The sequence below is a fragment of the Ascaphus truei genome, chromosome 5 (assembly GCF_040206685.1).
Source record: "Ascaphus truei isolate aAscTru1 chromosome 5, aAscTru1.hap1, whole genome shotgun sequence".
NCBI lineage: Eukaryota > Metazoa > Chordata > Amphibia > Anura > Ascaphidae > Ascaphus > Ascaphus truei.
Genome location: NC_134487.1, coordinates 61901377 through 61924790, shown reverse-complemented (window position 1 = coordinate 61924790; position 23414 = coordinate 61901377). Strand labels below are relative to the sequence as shown.

General features: G+C 41.2%; 1 protein-coding gene across 15 annotated transcripts in view; it reads right to left on the bottom strand.

Annotated features, from left to right (window-relative positions):
• The window catches only part of CADPS2 (calcium dependent secretion activator 2), a 516545-nt gene that overhangs the window by 423265 nt on the left and 69866 nt on the right, over window positions 1-23414 (bottom strand). For all 15 annotated transcript variants that reach the window (XM_075599918.1, XM_075599919.1, XM_075599906.1 and 12 more), the window contains exon 2: window positions 4191-4304. In XM_075599918.1, coding sequence (XP_075456033.1) covers window positions 4191-4304 — 114 coding nt within the window. The remainder of the gene's footprint in view (window positions 1-4190; window positions 4305-23414) is intronic.

The window sequence follows — 23414 nt, the reverse complement described above, 5'->3', positions numbered from 1 at the left end:
TTTGTCTACAGCATAAGACTCAGAAAAGACTAAAGGATCTTAATATGTACAGCTTAGAGGAAGGGGGTTGAAACACATTTGTAGTTAGCCTTTTTTTCTCACTGCTGGGAACTTCAATGGTGTTTAAACAAAGAAAGGCCAGAGCCACCTTGTCCACCGTGACTTTCTTTCCTCCGCATGATAAACTCGATAAATCAGTCCCTAACTTTCTTCCCTTATCTTTTCCCTGAGCGCCTCTAAAGACTGCCCCTTCTACAACACCTGTTCACCATGGCCCCCTATTAATTAACAAGGATGCCCTTATTCACACTTTAGACCGCGGCGCTCCTGCAGAAAAAAAACTCCTGCTGCAGCTCTTAGTCAAATGATAGACTTGCTCTGTTGCCTAATTCTGCTGCTGCACCACTGGAGCTGCAATTCAGTCTCCTCATCCACAACTACTACTGCTCTCAGGCACTAGACAAGCCTTACTTCTGAATGAAGTGCAAGCTCCCAAACCTAATTTATTACCACAGGCCTCTTTGTATCTAGTAACCAGATAACCTGAACTAACCCTACAAACCCCCAACACCGCCTAAGTAATTCTGTAAATCAGCCCCTAGCTTAACTCCCAGTTGTATTCTGAATACAAGTTCTTCCTTGTGTTTTCTTGCTCCTATGCACTGCCAGTCCCCTTCTTTCCTTAAATGAGCACCTGCTCCATCTCTCACTCACTCAATTATCCACTATTTTCTTCTTTGGAGTGGTTCCAGATCATGAGTAATTCACCCCAATTCAGGTGTTCTCTCTCTCAACACATGTCCTGGAATGTATGGTTTAACCACTTCTATACAAAAATGATATCCTAAACAGCACTGTTCTGCCAGAGCGAGTAAATAACATTTTTATTAGCATGTAGCGAATAATACTTTTGAAAAGCTCTTTCCAAAAACAAAATATACTTAATTTGCTCTTGCCATGTCCTGAAAAAGACATTACAAAACAACAAAAACATTATGCCCTTAGCTAAATTTAAACAGAAAAGTATCACGTAAAATCTGATTCCGAGAAATCAGTGTGAGTTTTCATTATTGTGTTCTACATTTCAGACCATAAATACTTCAATTTTCGTAACTCCCACTGCCAATTGCATTCTACAGTAATTTGTTCGATACAGATATTAGCAATTCAACTTGGAAGTGTGTCCAAGTTATTTATTTTGTAATGCAGGTTTAGAAAATAAAAATGCATTTCTAGTGATCCCACAATAAGAACAGCTGCATAAGCAATGTTTGCTATTCCATAGCCTACTTTACCTGGAAGTGATGGTGCGGAGCCAAAGTCCCCACACCAACCATAGGATTTTGAAATGGGAAGCTTGTGTTATGAAACATGCAAAGTACCTGCTAAAAATTCCAATGGAAATGTAACATTGGATACCTTCTTAATATTTCAGGGAAAATTAGGGTACTACTCCTAGAATTAAAAGAGAAGCAGAATTATGTTTATGGGCACGGGAGAGAGTATTGTCTCTTACATATCCAAGAGTGCACATACATTACATGTCCAAGAGAAGGACTGACTCAAAAAGGTGTGAATGAATACATAGATTACCTTGCAGTGAGTAAATATAGTAAATTAATTATGTGCCTGAAAAAGTGATTTAAGAAATTCCTGGTAAGAAGTTAAGTAAGTAAAAAAAAAAATAATAAGATAAAAATGTTTTAAGGAGTCACACTGTATCAGGCAATATTGATTTATTTTAATCAAGTACTATTGATTAGACATTTTGCAGTAAACAGATGTAACAGAGTTTTTGGATTACATAGCCTCTACATATGTTTAAAAGAACATATTGTTGTTGTAGAGGTAAAAGTCATTAGCCACATTCTTTGAGTACTGAGGAAAAGGCTATTACATGCTCCTTTTGTTGATAGGACAAATTCTGAAGATTAAGTGTCTTTAATGAGTCCTTAGAATTTGTTTTCTTTAAGGCTATTTTCATGAAAAAAGGTAAAAAGTGCACTTAATGAGTTTTATCTCTACAACGACGATATAAAGAAATACCATTTTCAATTGTTCAACATATTTACTAGGATATTACTGTATCACAAATGGTGATGCATTGGCCCACCAAACTTCATCCAATTCAAGGACTGACACCAAAGTATGCAAGATTCAAATTTGGGTCCCAATGACACTCAAATGTTTGCAATAAAACTTCACTGCTGAAGCCATCTAGTGATTAACATACAGTTCTTCATACAGTATGTGTTGGCTCTTTTTGAAGAGTTATTCAATATCCCACAATTTTGAAGGAATCTGACACTGCCCTTTCTATAGAAAGAAAAATCTTGCTCTCTTTAAATTCAATATTACCATCTACTTTGTATAATAAAGGTAAACATCCAGAGATGGGGACGGAGCACTGCTGAAAAATGCAGGGGCTAACACCATAGGAAAGTTAAAAGGTTATATTTTAATGGTATGGCATGTAGGGAACATGATAACAACTCTAACGCGTTTCAGGCAAACGCCTGAATTGACTGTGGAGGAATTGACCATCATTGGTGTTACTCTAGAGGTTTGTCCAGTGGAGTCCTCTCATTGTATTACGCTTTGTACCTCCACTATATGGACAGTTATTGCTATTAACACCTCATATAAGATGCAGATACACAGGGTCTATCAGTCTCACTGGGCTTAACTCAGAACTTGTCCTATACACACTCATACTCATGATTCAAGACTTATTGGAATACATGTCTCCTGTGGATACTGAGCACCGTTACTTGGAACTATTGGTTTGTGTGTGTGTTTTGTGGGTGCAGAGGGGGGCTGCAATGTGTGTCTTCAGTGTGTGTGTTGTGGGTGGAGGAGGCGTGCAGAGTGTGTGTGTGTGGGGGGGGGGGGGGGGTGTTTCAGGGGAGCTGCAGTGGATGTAGCAGGGGGCTGCTGGTGTGTGTTTTGTGGATGTAGAGGGGGCAGTAGTCTGTTTTGTTGCTGTGTGTGTGTGTGTCTGCAGTGTGTTTTGTGGGTGTAGAGGTGGGCTGCAGTGTGTGTGTGTGTGTGTGTGTGTGTGTGTGTGTGTGTGTGTGTGTGTGTGTGTGTGTGTGTGTGTGTGTGTGTGTGTGTTTTGTGAGTGTAGAGGGTGGACGAGGGCTGCAGTGTGTTTTGTGGGTGTAGAGGAGGGGGGCTGCAGAGTGTGTAAGGGGGACTGCAGAGGGTGTTTGTGTATATAGAGGTGGGGCTGTGTGAATGCACAATTTCCTTTTAATAAACTTGCCGTAAAAGCAAAATAATGTAGACAATCATGCTGATAAAAATCAATATGACTACAAAAGTGTCTATCGTTTTTATGAAAAATGTAAAATATAAATAAAAATAAGACTACATTTAGCCTATAATAATAATAATAATAATAATAATAATAAACCCCTCAGAACAGGGCATTAATGGCCAGTAATGCTCTGTTCTTCAGGGATTCTTACTTAAGTAACCATTCATAAAACATGGGCAAGCTCTCTTCCAACACTCTAGAGAGTAGGGCTGTAAATACTTGTTAAGGCATGTCCATGTCTACAGCACATCCTGTCACATGGTTTGCCTATTTCCTCCTTTCAAAATATAATAATTTATAATGGAAAAAAGGTATGTATAACTATTATAACATAAAGGGTAATACCATTTAGTTTTGATCTCAGCGACTAGACTATTGAGATTCATTACCTATATAAATCTGAAAATGCTAGAGTAGTGTTGGGAAGACAGTGAGTATGCTTCGGTTAAGTAAATAGTACTTCTAGATCTTCAACACTGTATTCAAACACTGCTATGGATGCATAGCATACTCTCTGTTCGCTCCAACCCCCTGTGATCTATGACATCACACTGCCATGGGCCCCAATGTGCATTTTACTCCCCAACGGAGCCGAGTGAAACACGCGTTGGGGCACATGACAGCGTGACATTATACTGTACATCACGGGTTTAAACTTAGTGTCCTTGTGAGGCCCAAAACATAGATCCTTTGAATAAAATCCATTAATCTATTTTTCTAAAGCCCACTGGAGTGCCTGTATTTTTTTTTTATTTGCAGATACACATCACATTTGTGGTCTCCAGTGCACCGGTGGCAGTTTTCGGAGTTTATGAGTGCACCTCCTTCCCTTCTCACTTATAATCAAAACAGCACACGTTTTGACACTTACCTCATAGTAGCTTCTAACAGCATTGCAAAACGCTTCATCTGCCACTATTTGGGTTTCCCCATTAAGAAACAACTGAAATCTCTCTTTGATGGTCTGCAACTGCTGCTTATTGAGCTGCAAAAGAAAAGAAAAATTGCTGAGTTTAAGCAATCATAACCTACTGCTAAATAAGTAAAATGGTTACAGTTCCCAGACTCCCAAATGTGATTCCCGATTTACAAACTGCCAGCCAACTTTTCCAGTTCCTGGCTGAAGTACTCAGGCCAAGAGAAGTTGATAAATACTCTTTGAGACCTGATCAAAAAGGCTCTGGGCAAGGTAGACAAAAGAAATACGTGTAGGGAGTGTCCGAAGTTATTTTCAGGTTCAGGGTTGAGGAAAGAAAAACAGCAATGGAAGCAAATCATTAGGTATGAATAAATAAAGAGGAGGGAAAGAATGTGGAGAGTAAGAGTTTCGCCTTGTGTCTAAATATGTTTAATTGAATTCACGACGACAATAAAAGCATTAATGGTCTACTAAAAATGCTCCCTGATATTTGCATGAGGCTGCATTGATCTTCCAGCTTTGTCACATTGCAAGTTATTTCAATATCTTCTAATGTAATGCTCCAGCTTTCTCAGTAACCCGACGGTCCCACAATACAATGTGCTGCAGGTTACTCAAGTCCAGTTACATAGTTAAATAGTTACATAGTAGATGAGGTTGAAGAAAAAAAAAGACATGCGTCCAAATTCAACCTATGCTATATTTAGACAACAGATACTTTATCCTATATCTATACTTGCTTATTGATCCAGAGGAAGGCAAACAAAAACCCAGTGACATACAGTATCATCCAATTATATCTCATAAGGGGAAAAATAAATTCCATCCCGACTCCAAGAATTGGCAAGAACCGGATTACTCCCTGGATCAACATCCTTCCCATGTATACTTATTTGGTATATCCCTGTATACCTTTCCTTTGTAAAAAGATGCCCAACCGTTTTTTGAACAAATCTATTGTATTTGCCATCACAGTCTCTATGGGTAATGAATTCCACATTTTAACTGCCCTTACTGTAAAGAACCCTTTCCTTTGTTGCTGGTGAAATCTCCTTTCCTCCAACCTTAAGGGATGACCCAGAGTCCTTTGTACTGCCCTTGGGAAGAATAGTTCTTTTGAAAGCTCCTGTACTGTCCCCGAATATACAGCTAAACCCCATTATAGCGCGACCTGTTATAACGCGAATTCGGTTATAACGCGGTTTTCACGTGGCTCCCGTTTTAAAAAATAAAAAATAAATTAATTTAAAAAAAAACATTTTTTACATTTTTTTTCTCACACTGCCACATTGCACACACTACCTGCACACACTCTCACTGCACACACTCTCACTGCACACTGCACACACTCCCAGCACTCACTGCACACACTCCCAACACACTGCACACACTCCCAGCACTCACTGCACACTGCACACACTCCCAGCACACACTCTCACTGCACACACTACACACTACACACTGCACACACTACCAGCACACACTCCAAGCACACAGCACTCAAAGCACACTCACAGCACTCACACTGCACACACTACCTGCACTCTCACAGCACACAGCACTCAGCACTCACAGCACACAGCACTCACAGCACACTCACAGCACTCTCTCACAGCACACTACACCACACTCACACCTCCCACTTCCCCTCCCTACCTTTGGAGATCGGAGCGGAGCTGGCATCAGGAGGGAGGGGGGGTGTCGGGAGGAGGGGGGGTGTCGGGAGGGGGGGTGGGTGTCGGAAGGAGGGTGAGTGAGGAGCAGGCTGGGACTCGGAGGGCCGCGTGGGCTAGGCCCAAAACTGATTATGCCGCGGAGGGCCGTTAGGTGTGGGGGCCTCGGGGGGGGGGTGGAGGAAGTGGACGCCGGTGGAGGGGGATGGATGCCGGTGGTGGGAGGTAAGGAGCAGGTTGCGGCTGAACACGGAGGGCCGCTGCTGGGGGACGTGTATGGCTTCCGGCCACCTCTTCCTTCCTTCCTTCCCTCCTTACTCCCTCCCTCCCGATCGGGCGCGGCGGCCATTTTTTTAAAATTATTATTTTGCGGCGGCCATTTTGTTTTTCGCGACCCCGTTACTAACGCGGTGGTCTCGGGTTGACCCCGAGGACCGCGCTATAACGGGGTTTCGCTGTATTTGTATATAGTCATCATATCCCCTCTTAGACACCTCTTTTCTAATGTAAATAAATCTAATTAAGCTAGCCTCTCCTCATAAGTTAGATTTTACATCCCTTTATTAATTGTGTGGCTCTGCTCTGCACTCTCTCTAGTTCCATAATGTATTTTCTAAGGACTGGTGCCCAAAGTTAATTACTCTCATAATAGTGACACGCACAACTACTGTAATTGATTATATGCTCATCGTCAGTAATATGAGGCAACATAAATATCATTTTCTAGTTGAAGTTGCTTTGGCAAAACTTCAAGTTGCTGATGTTTGAGAAGGTTCTGATGCTAACCATAGGTTAGCCGTCAGAAACCAGCATTTTTGATGACATTACTAAAAGCATTGTAATTAACTCTACCTAGAGCAGTGTTTTTCAACCAGGGTGCCTGAGAACCTTTGGGATCCCTAAAGTTTTCCCTGTAATATTCAGATCATTTTTAAATTGTACCAAATACAGAAGAATTTATAATGCATCTGATATCAGACACGCTATTAGAGAGGGTCGGGGTTTCTCAGAATTTCACATTGGGTTTCTTAACAAATAAAAGGTTGGAAACCACTGACTTAGAGCCTATAGTCCTGATAACCAGCACACATAGTAGATTAGATACTTGTGCAAACTGTCATGGAAACAAAGTAGAACAAATCCTACTTGGTAGCATGTCTGTGCATTTGTTCACAATTTGTATTCTGAAGAATACTTTATTTTTTCCAACATTTGCCACTGGAGAGAGCAGGCATAGCTCTCTCCACCAGTAGCATCTCCACAAGTCTCGAGAACTACAAGGAAACACCTGGAACACCAAGAAGATTTCCACCCTGTTGTGCCCACCTTTTACCTCATTCATGGCAGTTCCCGGTCCTGCCTCAACTTACTGTATGAAACCAAGAATTTCACTATGCTCCATAAAAAAATCAAATAACTAACAAACATTTAACTCATTAGCCACAGAGCATCCTAGTTTGGATTCTTCCCAAAGAACATTTTCACAGATTGCATCTCATATTTGGCAACGTTACTCATACAAACAAGTAATTATAACCAACGTCACCTCTCTTATTCCTGGCATAATAATAATTCAAAGTAATGTTAATCCATCAAGAGCAAGTGGATATAACTGAATAGCAGTGATAGGATTGGATCACCAGCATTCAGTTATTGGTGGGCAATTCTTACAATGATAGTGTCTTGTAAATGCATGTAATAAACTGATAGTTTGGTCAATGGACATTGCCATATTTCATTTGCTAAGAAAGAATAAAGCAGATTCATATTTAGATGAGGGCATGCCTAGAAGGCTAATACGTTATAGTCAGCCTCAAATATTAAAGAATAGAGGATCTATTCATCGAATTTAGTAACATTTAAGCGAACGCAAACATTTTATTTTCTAATAAATGTTTTGTGGATCAAAATTTTGTTTTCTTTAATGAGCACATTCTAATGCGCTTTTCACGTTGGTTTGCAGGTGAGCGGTGACTGGGTGCTCTATAATTCTGGAGTTAACAGCATGTTAAGAATAATCCTGGATCATACAAAATGAACGTCTACAAGAGCGATTCCAAGCTCAGTACAGGTGGCCCGTGCTATACGACAGTCCGTTATCTGTGGAACGGTCTATCAAACGCCAGATAATGCATGCCGCTGAACGCATTATCCAACATCGGAGCGTATTATCTGGCACTCACTACCACGGATTAACATTAGATCGGTAATCCGACAGTTCGGTATCCAATGGCGGTCTGCAGGATGGATTCTGGCGGATAACCGAGGACCGCCGGTACTCAAGGGCTACCAATAGGCCTGATCTTCAAGATGAATCCAATTCACTTGTAAGTAACGAATTCACAAACTATTTCTAATTATTGAAGAAAATAAAAGATCAGAATGGCAGCAGGTCCTGCATGAACGAAACTCACCAGCCCGGAATGAATTGAAGTAAAAAAACTTTATTAAACTACATTAAAAAATAGACATCCACTAACAAAAAAATAGCGCCTCCTCCCACACGTTTCACGCCGTCAGTGGCGCTTTCTCAAGGAGTATACTCTTGGGGTTCAAGAGTGTCAGCTCTTGAGCCCAGTAACTATATAACCTGCACTTTGTGGTAATAAAGAATTGTATGTGTTTTTGCCTTTCCAGGGATGCCAGCAAGCAGTGATTGCTAGGGAATGAGTTTGAAGGGGGGGTGCATGGAAAATGAGCTGGGACTTTCAGAACCAATGTTCATACAGGCTACCAAGTTGGTACCAGTGAGTCTGCTGAACATCAGAGTTGAAAGCCACAGAGGATTCCTGAGGTGTGAAGACCATTTGGGTAGCAGGGAAGGGCTCAAGTACCCATGTCCTGGGATGAATGGCAGTCGTACGGGCTGCCATTTGTCTCGCCAGACTTTGAGGAGCCTGACCCAGCAGGTGGCATCTAAATAGCAAGGGACTAAGGTGGCAAACTTGCGCATGTCCCTTGGCAGATTCAGATTCCCCGCTTACCCGGCTTTCCAGACCGGCATCACTCCGATTGTCTAGTAAGAAAGTTCCCACGCTGTGATTGGCTGTAGTATTTTGGGAATGAACTCCAAAATACTATAAGAAACCTCTCAGCCAATCAGTCGGGAGATTCTGAGTCCCAGAAGTGCGGGCAGGCTTTTTGAAAGTGCTCGTGTGAATAGCAGAGCACCGGCTTCAGAAAAGTCTGCCCGGAAAATATTCCAAGTCCAGCTTTTTGCGACCATGTTCTCAGAAACTAACGTAGTGGTCGCGGTTGGGATTTCAAGCCAATTTTAGTTCCAGGATGTTTGGAGCCAAGTCCCAGTCTAGGAAAAACTCTGTTTTAGAGTGCACAGCAGCTAGGAAAGTTGAGGTTTTTTTACCCCAGTTCCCAAGTAAGTGTGTCTCTACGCCTGCATTTTGTGTTCCATTGTGTGTATGCCTATTTATGCAAATAAATTTACAATTTATTTCACTTTACCTGTTTTGCTCAATGAATGATCCTGGTAAAAAGGTGTAAATGCCTGGTTTCCCATGACAACAGTTTTGTCTTCAACCAGGGCTGGCCAACTATAGTTCTCAAAGGCCACCAACAGGTCAGGTTTTCAGGATATCCCTGCTTCAGCACAGGTGGCTCAATCAGTGGTCATTCAGAATGACTGAGCCACATCTGCTGAAGGAGCGATATTCTGAAAACCGGATCTGTTGTTGGCCAGCCCTGTCCTATACTATGCAGACTGTAAGATAATGGGGATAGGCCTGATGCCCTATCAGTGTGACATCAGGAAGTCGAAAGCCGACATTTTAAACTGGGTAGGGATTATTAACGCTTACGATTACTCTACAATGCATTGTAGTTTAGCACTGTATGTTTAACAGCTAAATATGGAAAAAGTATGTCTCTACCCAGTAAGAATTAAGCTTGTGTGTACTCTATACACACACACACCAGACGACTTTATCACGGAACATATGCAAGTCTGTTTCCTTTTTTCATTTCACATTAAAAAATGTTCATCACTTTTTAAGAATTTTCTCCGAACACTTGGTCTGTACTGTTCATTAGACGCGAATGCTGGTTGAATATTCATGAAGAAATATTTTTTGGCTCCAAAGTTGAAGGTTGTCTTTATGAAACAATCAAAGTTTGATAGTTACATAAAGCCAACACTTAAACTTTGTCAATGGAAAGAGTTTCCAGTTGGCAAATTAAGAAACGATGGAATATGAGGCTTAAAAGCAAGTGGCTGCAGATATACCACAAGCATGGTATTTAGCAACAATTTATGAAAAAGCACAAATTTCCATAAGTGCCCGTACTAACCTCAAATGTCATGTCTTGCATGTTTAAGAATGTCAGAGAACAATGGCTGAAACTGTGCAGGGAATAAGCTGACATTTAAGACTTTCAGACTCCCAAAGCGGAATATCATTCACTAATGAAACATAGTTTTTTTCATAGTTTATATATGAATGGTCATAGAATTTGTCATATGAATTGGTTGTGTAAGATTAGCGTTTCTACGTTTTATAGCTATCAATACTTATAATGGCATTAATATATATATTGTGTGTGTGTGTGTGTATATATGCTACTGGAGTTTGGATTATCGCTGTTCAGTACCCTCCACAATAAGGAATGTAGGTGGTCACCTATACAGTTAGGGCAGACACACACACCATAGTATGACTGGTGATCTCTAAACAAGGCAACACCCAGTTTAAGAAGGAAGAAATAGCCTCTACTGACCTGTTCTTGGTATGTACTTTACACTTTGATTCTATGCATAGTTAGGGCTTATGACAGAGATGGCAATACCGGAATTTGGAATTTTGTGAAGCAGAATGAGTCACTGGTAACTGCAGACTGGACAGGGCCCATAAACCCACATACAAATCACAAATCATCATAAACTGCACTGATATCATTACAATATAAATAACCTCACACTAGAAATGGGAAGATGAACCAAATGGAGTGTTAAATAAACAAAGACGCATTGATTTAATATTCCAATATAGGAAGAACATGTAGGTGAACATTCAGCAGCAAGGGAGATACCAATAGACAGGCCAAAACTCTAGCAAGCTTACTTTATGTTCTGTTGCTTTCAGATACTGTGTTACATAAGCATAATATTTGCGAAGTTACTTAGAATGTGGCAGACGTTCTTATCTCACAGTTACAACTACTTAAGTGAAACTCCAACTCTGCACAGTAGTGTTTATGCTTGGAGTAGCAGTATTGTGCAGAATACTTGAGAGTACCATCAGAGATCAGAATAACTGAAGTTCCAGTAGAGTCCCCAATTCTCGCAACACCAGTCGTGTGTACAATATCGGTTTCTTTGAGCAGTCTGCTTTTAATTATGCAGCAACATATTCCCCACCACCAAACAGAGCAATTTACAAGCTTTGGTTATTTAATGAAATCTTCAGGATGAGGGGAGGGCAGGTACAAGTCCAAGAAAAATTGCAAAATATGGTGTAATATGCTCTTATGAGGCTATTTTGTGTGTTAGAGAGAGGAAGATGTACTGTACTCACATTTCCTAATTATCATAAAGGCATATCCGAGAGACACACACTCTATCTGAAAGAAGCATAGGGTCCGTATGGGGTTGTGGTAGATCACGGACACCATGAGGTAGTTAGATCTAATGGTTCTCGGGATAATGAAAATTACAGAAGATGGTGTAGATGGTCTAGAACATTTTATAAGCTCTTAAAAGCATAAAAATGTGCACTCGCACTTTGCACATCGATCATGTGCACATGTAAAAATACAAGTGGACGGAAGAGATGGAGTCTCACTGTCGGCACTGCCGTTCGAGCCGGTACACCGGTCCCGGCGTTCTCTGTGGGAGCTACATCGCTGTCTGCAGCTTCTTCTCTGGATCACGGGACTTCAGGTCATGGAGCGTTATGTCGCACTCGCCTCTCCGTCTCGCTATAGTGTTGCAACTGCTCGGATTAGTCACGTTATTACACATTACACACATTACTGTTTTTATTTTTCTGCAATAGCATTTTGCACTTATGATTGTGGGACTTATTTTTGTGTTTGCGTTCACAATCATTTGATTTTTTTTATTATACCCTAGGTTCCCCTTATATGGGATTCATTGGCACATTATTGTTATAGCACCTAAATAGGAGCACCCTTTTTACACTTTTTTGCTTGCACATTTTGTTATTTAAACCTGAACACTTGGAAAAAAAAATATATATATTTAAGCTTCAGAAATGAATACATCTTCCTAGAGCAGTTAAGGAAGAGTAAAGTAATTTTAATTCTGGAATTTGTCATGTTTCACTAGAAAACGAATCAAATCTGAATAGGAACAGGAAGTGGAGCTGCTTTCATCACATTCTGTTTCAAAGAGAGCATAGACTGATATATTTATTTTTTTACACAAATAAAATCAGTACATAAATGTTAATACTGGTTCTCATTAGCTGAGCACTTAACCCCATTCAGTGCCCTATAAAACATACAATGTACATCATAAAGGGCAGCACCTTGGAGGCCTATATGATTGCGTGAGTGCTCAAGAGAGTGGTCACATGGTCGTTAGTACTCTAGGATCTGTAGCCATGGAGGTTACAAGACCCTTTAGCACAGAGTTGATACAAATTTCAGGTTGGTTTTAAATTGCAATACTTTTTAGAGCACCAACATTAGGGTTCATCATAAATTAAATGATAGTGTACGGAGCTTTGAAAACCTCACAGGTTTCTTAAAGTGTCTTGTTGCAGCCCAGTTGCAAGAAAGCATATTTATATCTTAAAGTAGGGAGTACACTTGAAAAGATGATCTACACCTTGGAACAGTGATTCCCAACAGGCGGTTCCTGAACACCAAAAGTTTCCTGAGGTGTCTCCAAGGGGTGCGCCAACATTTTGTATTTTTTAAATGACAGATCCAGGCAGTATAGTGGGGTTCTGAGCCTGTGTGTTGACTGTACACAAGGCCCCAAATTGCACCTTCAAGTTGGTGGTCTAGTTGTCAATTACAGCAGGCGTTTCCAAAATCGCTCCTCACAATGCTCTGCATCCACAGCAGTAAGGCATTACGGGGCGTGACTTTGGAAGCTCCCGTCGTAATTGACAGTTTCGGCACTCATGTATTCTGCACATACTGAGGTGCAGTTTGGGGCCTTGTTCCCCCCACAAGCTCAGGACACTATAATGCCTTGGGTCAGTCAAACAGTTTTGTTAGCAATAGTCTGATAAGTAGGCAAGAAAATATACTAATTAGTGGATGCTCAGTGTGTAAAAAAAAAAAAAAAAAAAACATTGGGAACCAGTGCCTTAGAAGGAAACATATTCATATTCTAACTGAAGCCATCGTACAAAAGAAGAAACCTATGATATTTGCAAAGCTATGTACACTATAATTTACTCTATTTAGAACCTTAATGTTTGTTTCCTAAAACATATCACAACAAATCTACTTTTTCCCCAATGCAGCTTCTAGAACTTTGAACTACAATCCGTTTCTCCCAATTATTTTTTTTTAACAAACTAGCATAGTGGGAAAACATACAACCCAAATAGAGAATCCAGGAGGATGCATACCATATTAAAGCACAAACCACAGCTTTGAATAGAAAACCATACTTTATTACAGACAGCCATGATGACAAAGAATTAACATTATAAATGAGTGTAACGGGTATTCCCTGTGAATACAGACGCTACTACCTGCTGTGTAACCTGTGTGGCTCTCAGGAGCCTAAACCTCCGCTTGGGGAGCCTGGGGTACATACATATAATACGATCTCGTGGTGCAACGCCTCCACCTGGGAGGGATCCCAACGGAGTGGGAGGAGGCCCTCACAGGAAACAATAACATTAAGCAAACAGTTGTAAAACAGAACTGGCTTTACTGCATAGCATGTACTTATTCATAAATCAACAGGTGTCCCTCTCTAGAGGAGACACTGACTACTGTGTCTCGCAGGACGCTCCCACCTACACCGGGTGATCCCACCCCATGTCCAATAACCCCACACAATATGTCTCGCACCCTTAAAGGGAGAGGATATGTGTGACTGCGCAGCCACTAGTCCCGTAATAATAATATATGTAGGATCGTTGGTGCACTTGTTGATGGTTACCTGCCGAGCACTCCAGTGCCCGGGCCTGCCAAGGAGCTTCACAAAGGATCCGAAGGCTGACAAATCCAGGAACTACCGTCCGGGGCGATCCCACCCGGATGGCTACTGCAGCGATAGCGGAGGTCTGAGCCCAAACCTCTGGATGGACGCGCAGCGTCCGCTGTGTCCCTAACTGACTGTGTAGTAAGGGGCAGGGTCCCTAACCTGGGGCCTGTCCCTACAACACTCAACTACTGGTGACTCAGGGCTATTTGGAGCCTAGGGGGCTGCTGGCCTAGTGCAGGGAGTCACTGACTCCTGCACCCTACCTCCTTCCCCTAGCTGCTCCTGGCGCCGACTGACTAGCGTGCTCCAAGCCCGCGAAATGTATCCATTCTCCCCTGCAGGGAGATGCTGTAGCCCTATTGGCTCCCTGGGGTCACGTGGGGCGGTCCTGGGGCTCATGGGAGATGTAGTCCCTACTGTGAGCCCTCCCCTGATTGCGCATGCGCAATGTCCCTGGCTGGCCGCCGCATGCAGGGACTCACTGCGCATGCGCGAACACATAGAAGATGGCGGCGCCCTCGCCGCCCTGCTTCGGGAGCGCCGGGAGCCCTGACAACGCGATCGCGGCCTTGGCAACCGTCCGCACGCGTCCCCGGCAACCTTGCACCAGTTCCCATCTGCCCCTCACTCCTGCAAGTGCCGACGGGTGTGCCATTGGCTTGGCGGTACCCGCGATCGCCAGCCAGGTGAGGGAGGGGCGACGGGCAGAGGGGGACCTGGCTACATGAGTTTCACAGATATATGCCTGCTCCATCATCTTCTAATTCTCCCCCTGAATTCTAAACGTTCAAAATGAAGCGTGGCTTGTGTGTTTAGCTGCTATTCATACGTTAGTTTGCAGCTGAATATCGTGCTTCCGGAAACTGTGGCTCTTTGCAAAAGCAGTAACTTGTGGAATACCCAAGTGCTTCTCATTTATTCTATTGCCAACCCTTGGGCCAGTCTAATCATTGTAGCCCCATCTAGTAGCAGATGCGTTAATAGTACTTGGCATTCTGCCAACAGTATCGGCTGCCCAGTTTCTTTGAAGCAGACAGGTAATCTTTAATGCCTTGTACGAGTCTGCTAAGATTTGTGCACAAAATTCCCCAAGACACTCATGCATCGTACAACATTTATTTAAAACTCTTCCTGCACACGAACATTGAATGAGTAATTTCTTATTAAATGTTTATTGCTTAAGGAGGATAACAATTCCAATTTGGCCCCAAAATAAACTGATCAATTGAGATTGCTTTTTGTTGTAATGGTAAAGGGACGCTACGTGGGATCACTACTAGCGAAGTTTGATAAGACGCGTCTGTTGATCACGGTGTCCTTCTGTCACTACAACCCTTTTATTCGTTGATCTAACACATGGAAAATAGTTATTAAAGAAAAATAAAGAATTTTATTAACTATAGCAGAAAAACGAATATTAATATAATTGATAAAATAAACGCTGGTTTGTGTTGTCTTAAAAAGGTTTTGATTTAAAGACACTTGGTAATTTGAAAACAAATGAAAAGTTTAGGGAATTATGCCGATTAGTTCTGTCTGGTAATTATTCTTCACTATAAAATGGAACGTTGCATGTCGTTTTGCATAACTAAATGCCACCACCATGGATATTCGGCTACATAGTGCCTCTCATGAGAGTGTTCAGCCACTTGTAATCAGAACAGTCATCTATCACAAAAAGCCCATTGCAAACTAATTTAGGGGGGGGAGGGGAAGCCTCAATAGGATCTTTATGGCTTGAAATATTAGTTTTCATACGTTACTTTCTTATTTAATACTTAATTGGGGGATGAAGTCATACTTAATATACCGACCTCAACTTCACATTGGCAAGTAGCTTCCCTACTTTAGACGGCATATTGTTCAAACGTCCATAGTATGGTTGGACCTACCAGCACAAGTGTAACTATTACACTTTTTGAACACCTGTTGACACCTTCCCACCATTAAGAGGCAGTGAGAAAGATTTACGGGAAGATTAAATGGGATATCGTTGACTTTATTGAAGTAAAAAGAAAATGTGAAGGCCTTGTTGAGCTAAAAAGCGGACACCTATTATATTACAGAGTTAAAGAAAATGGTAACAGCCATGAGGTTGGCTTCAACATAAATATGAAATGGAGAAAGAACAGAATGGAGTATGAAAGCTCCACTGAAAAAGCAGCCAGAATCAGAATTCAGTTGCAACAACATCAAGACACACAAACAATTATGTGGATGGCTCAGGGCCGAAGAACAGGGCGGGGGGGACAAGTGACCCGGGCCTGGTAGCCAGGCAAAACAGTTGGGCCCGACCTCTCGTTGGTGCCGGGCATCAGCTCTCCCTCCACACTGACTGTCCCACGCGTCTGACGTCAGCGGTCCTCCCTTTCATGCTACCACAAGCCGGAATCTGCGCTTAGCTTACTTCCAGCGTGCTGACGTCAGAAAGGCCCATCGCGCGGTAGTGTCGGAAGCTCGGCGTGGGACAGAGTGAGGGAGAGGCCTGCAGCTGGGGAGAGCTGGGGCTCAGCGGCAACTGCCCGGCGAGAGGCCTGAGACCATTCCCAAGGTAAGTCTGTATTATATATGTACAGCTCAACCCCCTTATAACGCTGTGCTTGGGGTCCAAAGTATCACATTGCGCTGTAAGCGGTTCGCGTTAGAAATAATGTACAATTGTATGCATTGTACAATAAAGTATTTAAGATACCAATAATCGTGTTGTAAAGTATTCATAAATACGAAAATTGGGAGCCACGCTTGCCTCGCGTTATAAGTGGATTCGCGTTGTAACAGATCGCGTTATAACAGGGTTGAGCTGTATTTTCTTTTGTTAATTTTGTTTTATATATATTGGGGTTTTATTTTATATGTATTTGGTTTTTTATATTTGTACTGTATTTGTTTTTTATATATGTATTTGGGGGGGTTTATATGTATTTGTTTTTTTATGTATTGGGGGTATATGTATTGCGGTGGGGTGTTTTGTATGTATTTGGTGACATTTTATATATTTGGGGGAGTGGGGGCGGATAATTTTTTTGTAAGTATTGGGGTTGGGGGTATATATTTTGTGGGAGGATTGTGTGAGGGGGGAGGGAATGAGTGCGAGGAGGCGGATTGAGCGGGGTAATTGACAGAGGGAGGGGAGAGTGAGAAGAGAGGGGGTTAGTGAGGAAAAGAGGGAGTAAGAGTGAGGCACAACGTAGAGAAATGCACGTGATGAGGGGGCAGCAATTGAGTGAGAGTGGGGTAATTGGAGGGAGGAGAATGAGAGGTGAGATAGAGGGGAGAGGAATAATGAAAAGGGAAGGAAATAGAGGGGGCTCGTGAGGTGTGAAATGGGGAGGGGGGCTTGTCTGAGTCTAGTCCTGAGCCCCGGGAAATCTGTCTGCAGCCCTGGGAAGACTTCTACTATGCAAACAACCAACTTAACATAAAAGACAATTGTCACCTCAAGATAATTATGGGAGATTTCAATGTAAAGAGTGGTGCCCAGTAAAATGACAAATCATCAATTGGTAAGTATGGTTATGGAAACAGGAATGAACATAGAGACAAACTGGTACAATTTGCAGAATGTGAATCATTAATTAATTGTTCAGGAAGAATCCAAACAGAAAATTGATATGGAATAGATCGTATGCAGGGGAATGTTATGGTCTGGTGGGGTGGTCAGTATGTTTTGGGGTGGTGAGGGGGATAGGGATGGATGGGGGATAGGGAGGGAAGCTTCTTCTTCCCCCTCTCTTCTATGTAGAGACAGCTGGAGGAACTCCTGAGTTAGATTGGAAGTTCTCCCCTTCCTCAGCTGCTTTTCTCTATTGTGCAGATTATGATCTCCATGCTTCTGAGGTCTCATACACATTAGTTCCCCACTCGGAGATGAGGAACAGGGGGCTGGGAGACGCTCCACCTCCTTAAGGTGTGCTCACAGCGCTCTCTAAGCAGCGGTTTTCTAAAGAGCCCACTAATAAATCAGCGAGGTAAAGGGGCAGGGGCAAACCTCCCCTCAACTCAAAACATCAAGGACACGCTCAAATGAAATCTTGGAAGATATGCTCACCCACTGCCAGCATTTCATATCCTAGGCAAATACCTATTTTGCGTGTGCCAAGGACAAACACTAGCCATATTTACTAAGCCATGCTGGAAGGTGTCATATGAAGTAGCACTGCTTAGTAAATATATGGCCCAAAGTAACAAGAATGAAAAACTCTACCAAAAATATATCATTCAATGAATTTCCGTGATTTAACCCCTCAATGGAAGTGGTGAGTTTTTTGTTCTTTTAGCAAAACTTTGAATTCCTCATTGTTAGAAAGAGCAGAAGATTCACTTGGGCTCTTTAATTCCAAGCATACAGGTCAGAGACAGGCTATGCATATGTGTTCACTAATACAGGTTGCCCTAGCTTAACGACGTCCCATTTCCGGCAGATGCCTTATCCGACGCCGGACCCGCTTTTCCGACGGTCACCGCCGCCGATTAACAAGGGACCTGCAATCCGACGGTCCGTTAACCAAGGGTGGTTAGCAGGACGCATTCTGTCCGAAAAGCGAGGACCGCCTGTACATTTGTAGCACCCTGCTAGAAATTCCCATTGCTCTGCATATCCGTCCTGGTAGCTGTAGGTAGTGCCAGGGTTAAGTCCTCACAAAGCTCTGACATGTGAGTTAGTTTCAATTACGTTATTCAAATGTTGCACTTCCAAGGCACATGTTTGGCCTTGTGCTTCTATAGAAGTTGCTAGAGTGGTGTGACAAGTGGCAACAGTAAATCTGCCCAGACAATTGGGTAGAGTATTGGCCACGCCCTGGGTATAAAAGGTTGGGTTCTTCCATTTTATAGTCAGACCTAATCCCCAGGGAGGACCTAATCCCCAGATCTCAATCCCAATAACACCAAGGTAGACCCAGACTCCAAATACCATCAGGAAAGTCTGCAGGCTCTTCTAGCCTGTAAAAACAGCAGAACACCTTTTATTTGTTTCAAGTGTAGGGACAGTATTCCAATATTAAGGGGCCTGTAAGAGGTGCAGAGAAGAATCTACATTGCTGTCGGGAGCAGTTCATTACCAGTGTTAAGTAGGGACCTGAGGTGGATCTATGCTTAGTTCCATTCCCAAGATTTAAGTAGGGATCAAGGATGGACTAACTCGAAATGCAAAAGATTGTGGATGCTGTATTTTGTATGCTGAAACCCAGTCCTGTTGCCTGGACTATGCTGCTGGTTCTAAATACAGATACGTTACAAAGTTCCTGGCACCCTCTTCTGTTCACCAACCCCCTTACACAAGCTGGCGCAAACTCTCCATCTTACGCCGAGATGAACAGGTAACCGCTGAACTACTACACACCTTTGAACAGGTACTGTATAAACCCTGTCAAACACAGAGACTGTTGCTAACCCATCACTTTTTCCATGTACAACCTAACCCTCATGTCGGGTTGGGGGGATAGTAGGTGTTACACATTATTTATGATGTCTACTTTAAAGACATTACATTAAAGTGACAAATGTTGTTGCTAGGAACAAATAAATCTGCATGTAACCGAATATGCAGATTATATCCAAAAACAACAAGGACACAAGAAGAACACACATAGAAACCGAGAGGTCACTGTGGTGAGAGAAATGCATTGCAGGCGCCACTGACAGGATCACATATACAGACGAGACAACGAGTATTCTAAAACTTGCCTTAAACTAGCCCAGTTACATGCTGGTGTAACCTGGCTAGTTTAAGGCATTTCTGCATTGACTAATGACCCATCGGATTAACACAGCAGGGGTTCCTGGCAGTCCCATTCCCAAACTGAATGGGACTGCCAGGGACCCCTGCTGTGTTAATCCGATGGGTCATTAGTCAATGCAGAAATGCCTTAAACTAGACCCAGCATGTACCCAGCATGTACCTGGGTCTCTTTGGCGATTGCCACTGGTTTGTGTTAGAATAACCGTCAGCACTACAGTACGTGTAAAATCAGTTACAAAAAAAGTCAATTCATTCAAAATGGCAAAGGTTTTCATAAGTCTTTGCAATTTACAGAGGCCATTATGTTTGTACACAATTTAATTTTTTTAAGCAACTTTAGGGAAAAAAATCATAAGATATCTATGCTTTATGTATTTGTCATTACATCACATCATTCATTATATGGAGACACGGAGTCCAATGAGATAGGAAACAGGAACTATATGTGCAATTTGCTTGTGAATCTTTTTTGTGCAAGCAACTTCTTTTGTTTCTTGTAGAGATGCAGAAATAGACCTCGATTGTTGGCCATGTGGATGATATTGTTATGTTCTTTTGTCTTGTTACAATCCTACGTTAATTAATTTTATAAACCTTTTCAAACAGCTGATCTCTCTTTCTCCTGTAGAAAGATCCATTTTTAAAGCAGTAGTTGGCATAATGGCAACATTGTATACCAAGAGATTATATAGAAGCTACAGGTACTGCTTTAGTAATGCCGGTTGATTCCCTTGACACTAGAACAGACTGTCAAACAATCAGATAAAGCAGACTTTCAATTGATGAGGGGGAAACAAATGAATGGGGATAGCAACTCATAAAATGTAATTGTGTATAATATCGCTATTACATAGTATTACACCGTTGAAATGCACAGATTTTTAAGGGTGATGCATTATCTTAAAAAAAAGCTTTTTAGAAAGTATGAATAAAAGATATAGCAATGAAAAAGAAGAATTCTAATTACATAATTGCAAAATATTTTCCTGACACAATGGCACGTACAATTTATCACTAGCCACCCTGAGTCAAAGTAGAACCTGAAATAAAATGATCCTCAGATGGTAGATATACCGTGTAATTAAAAACAATTACAGTTGTCGTCACAAATTGAAGAGCAAGGAAGATAAGCTTGACCCAGCTTATAGTCGGTTCTATACTTCTGTCACAGACAGAAACAAACTGGTAATTATTATAAACTATGTGAACATGTAATGGCATCTACTGTACAAAAAATACATCATGTAATTGAGGCACAGCTAGAAAACAATGTTGTAATGTTACAAACACAATAGGATATATTCACTAAACTGTACTACACACTTTAGCATGCTTTAAACTCCCCTTCAAATGAATGGGAGTTAAGACACGCTATTGCTGAATAACTGGTTAGCTGCCTAAACCAACAATGCATCCAGTAGCCCACAATCGCCTCATTTAAACTCATGTGACAGCCACCTACCCAAATATACTCATTAATATAGTAATGTTAATAAAATATAACTATTAATAATAGCTTCAGCACCTACACCAAACAGCTCACCTGCAACTATATCACCAAGATATGGTGCAAGAAAGCTAAACGTTGATTGAAAAGTACATAAAAGCAGTCCAAAAAAAAAAATAGTGAAGTAATACAAGCGGTTGTGGAGACTCCCAGACAACAGTCCAACGGTATATGTACAATGAGCACTAGCACTCCTGGATTCAATTAAAAAAAAATGTAAATCCACTTTTTGTCCAAGTAGAGTGGGCCTTTCTCAAGGATGGACAAAAACGTTGGAAATAAATGAAAATAATGCGTTCAAATTTAATCCAGGAGTGCTACTCTACCATTTGCATACAGTACCATTGAAATGTTGATTGTACTGGATGCCCTGTGGTGCATGGTCCAATCTAGATGTGGCAAATATTTTTCCAAAACAATGTGAGTCACCGTGTCATTTACTTTTTTAGAAAGTATGGAGTGTGAATTTTAAACATTATCATTCCTTTGTGGAAAGGAACCTCCTGTGGCGCTGAGGTGTGAATGGAAGTAAGATCTTGTGCAAAAGTTCTTGTCTTGTACTATTGACCTCAGGAAAAGAAGACAAAATGCAAAAAACACTACAATAGTGTATTACCCAGGGACATAGTATGATAATATAAAGAGCAATTTATTCTATAAAAAATTGGTAAAACAATTAGTGTAAAACAATTAATCAGACATTGATGTCAGACTTGATTGACATATAAAACTTCCTTGCGCTTGTGCACTAGGAAGATGAACTGCTCCGCCGTGGTAACATTGAAATCCTACTCACCGGACGTGAATAGGTCATGCGCAATGGTTTAAAGGTCTTTGCATCAGGTAACACCGCTCGCCGTGGAGTGGAACAGCCAGTTGATACGGGAGAATCGCCTTCAATGCTCGCAGTCTCCTTGCTGACAGAATCCGGTCGATCGGCTCCATTGCTGACGTCACCGCCTGGATAGCACTGCTACGGTGTCCCTGAGAGGCCAAAAAACCTCCAACGCGTTTCAAAACTCCTATTGATGGGTTTCTTCGTCAGGGATGGTTGCTGCATGGGGCTATGCTTCTATATATACTCCAGATCGTTCAATTAGGGTAATTGTTTTGTTTTGATTTGGGAAACACCCAGTAGAAAGTCCTCTAATTGTACATTGATATGGGATGCAATAGTAAATGACATACAAAAGTGGATATACATCAAACATACAGATGAATATAAAAAAAACATATTGTCACGAATATCACAGTATTGAAAGATAGAACTTGTATCACAATAATCGCAATATTTAAAGTGAAATCACATGTAATCCCAATTTTATATATATTTAAATTAAATTTAAATTTAAACATGTCCAAATAATGGACTGGAAATATATAAAGGGGGGGAAGATAAATAAATCCCTCCTATATGGTAAGTGAAACATATGTCCTCAATATTCATTCGAATAGAACAATGGATTACAGTATACAGTTTAATGATACACAGATAAGTATAAAAATTAAAGGTATAAAAAACAAAATTATCTGATGATTGAATCAAAATGTGCAAACACAAAGAACAAATTGCCCTTGTGTGATGGTCAACAAACACTTATAATAATAAGTAAACACTTATAACAACAAGTAACTAGACAGTGAATAGTATTAATATTAAAATACTCCCGTTAGAGAGATAATATATTGGAGACACTGTATATTAGAGAGACACCTTTCAAAGGCATAGACACCTCAGAAAAAATCCAAGAAAAAATCTTATAGTATATGATTATGTTGTTAATAATTGGTGTTATCACATAAACTAAGTAAATATAATAAAATGATCTAAATACATTTTTTAAATAAGTTTTCCAATAATAATCAATATATATTATACACGTGATAATGATAATAACAGTATATTAAAGTGGTAATATAAATTTGAATAAATATAATTAAATCAAGTGTTAATAATGATGTAATAGTATATCAGTGATATTAGTAGTATTTGTGATATTTAGCAGGCTTCCACATAATAGCTATCGCTGTCAGAAACTTTGATTTATTGTACTGATTGTACTTTTGTCGGCAGACAAGGACAGGGACATTTTACGTATTATGTGGT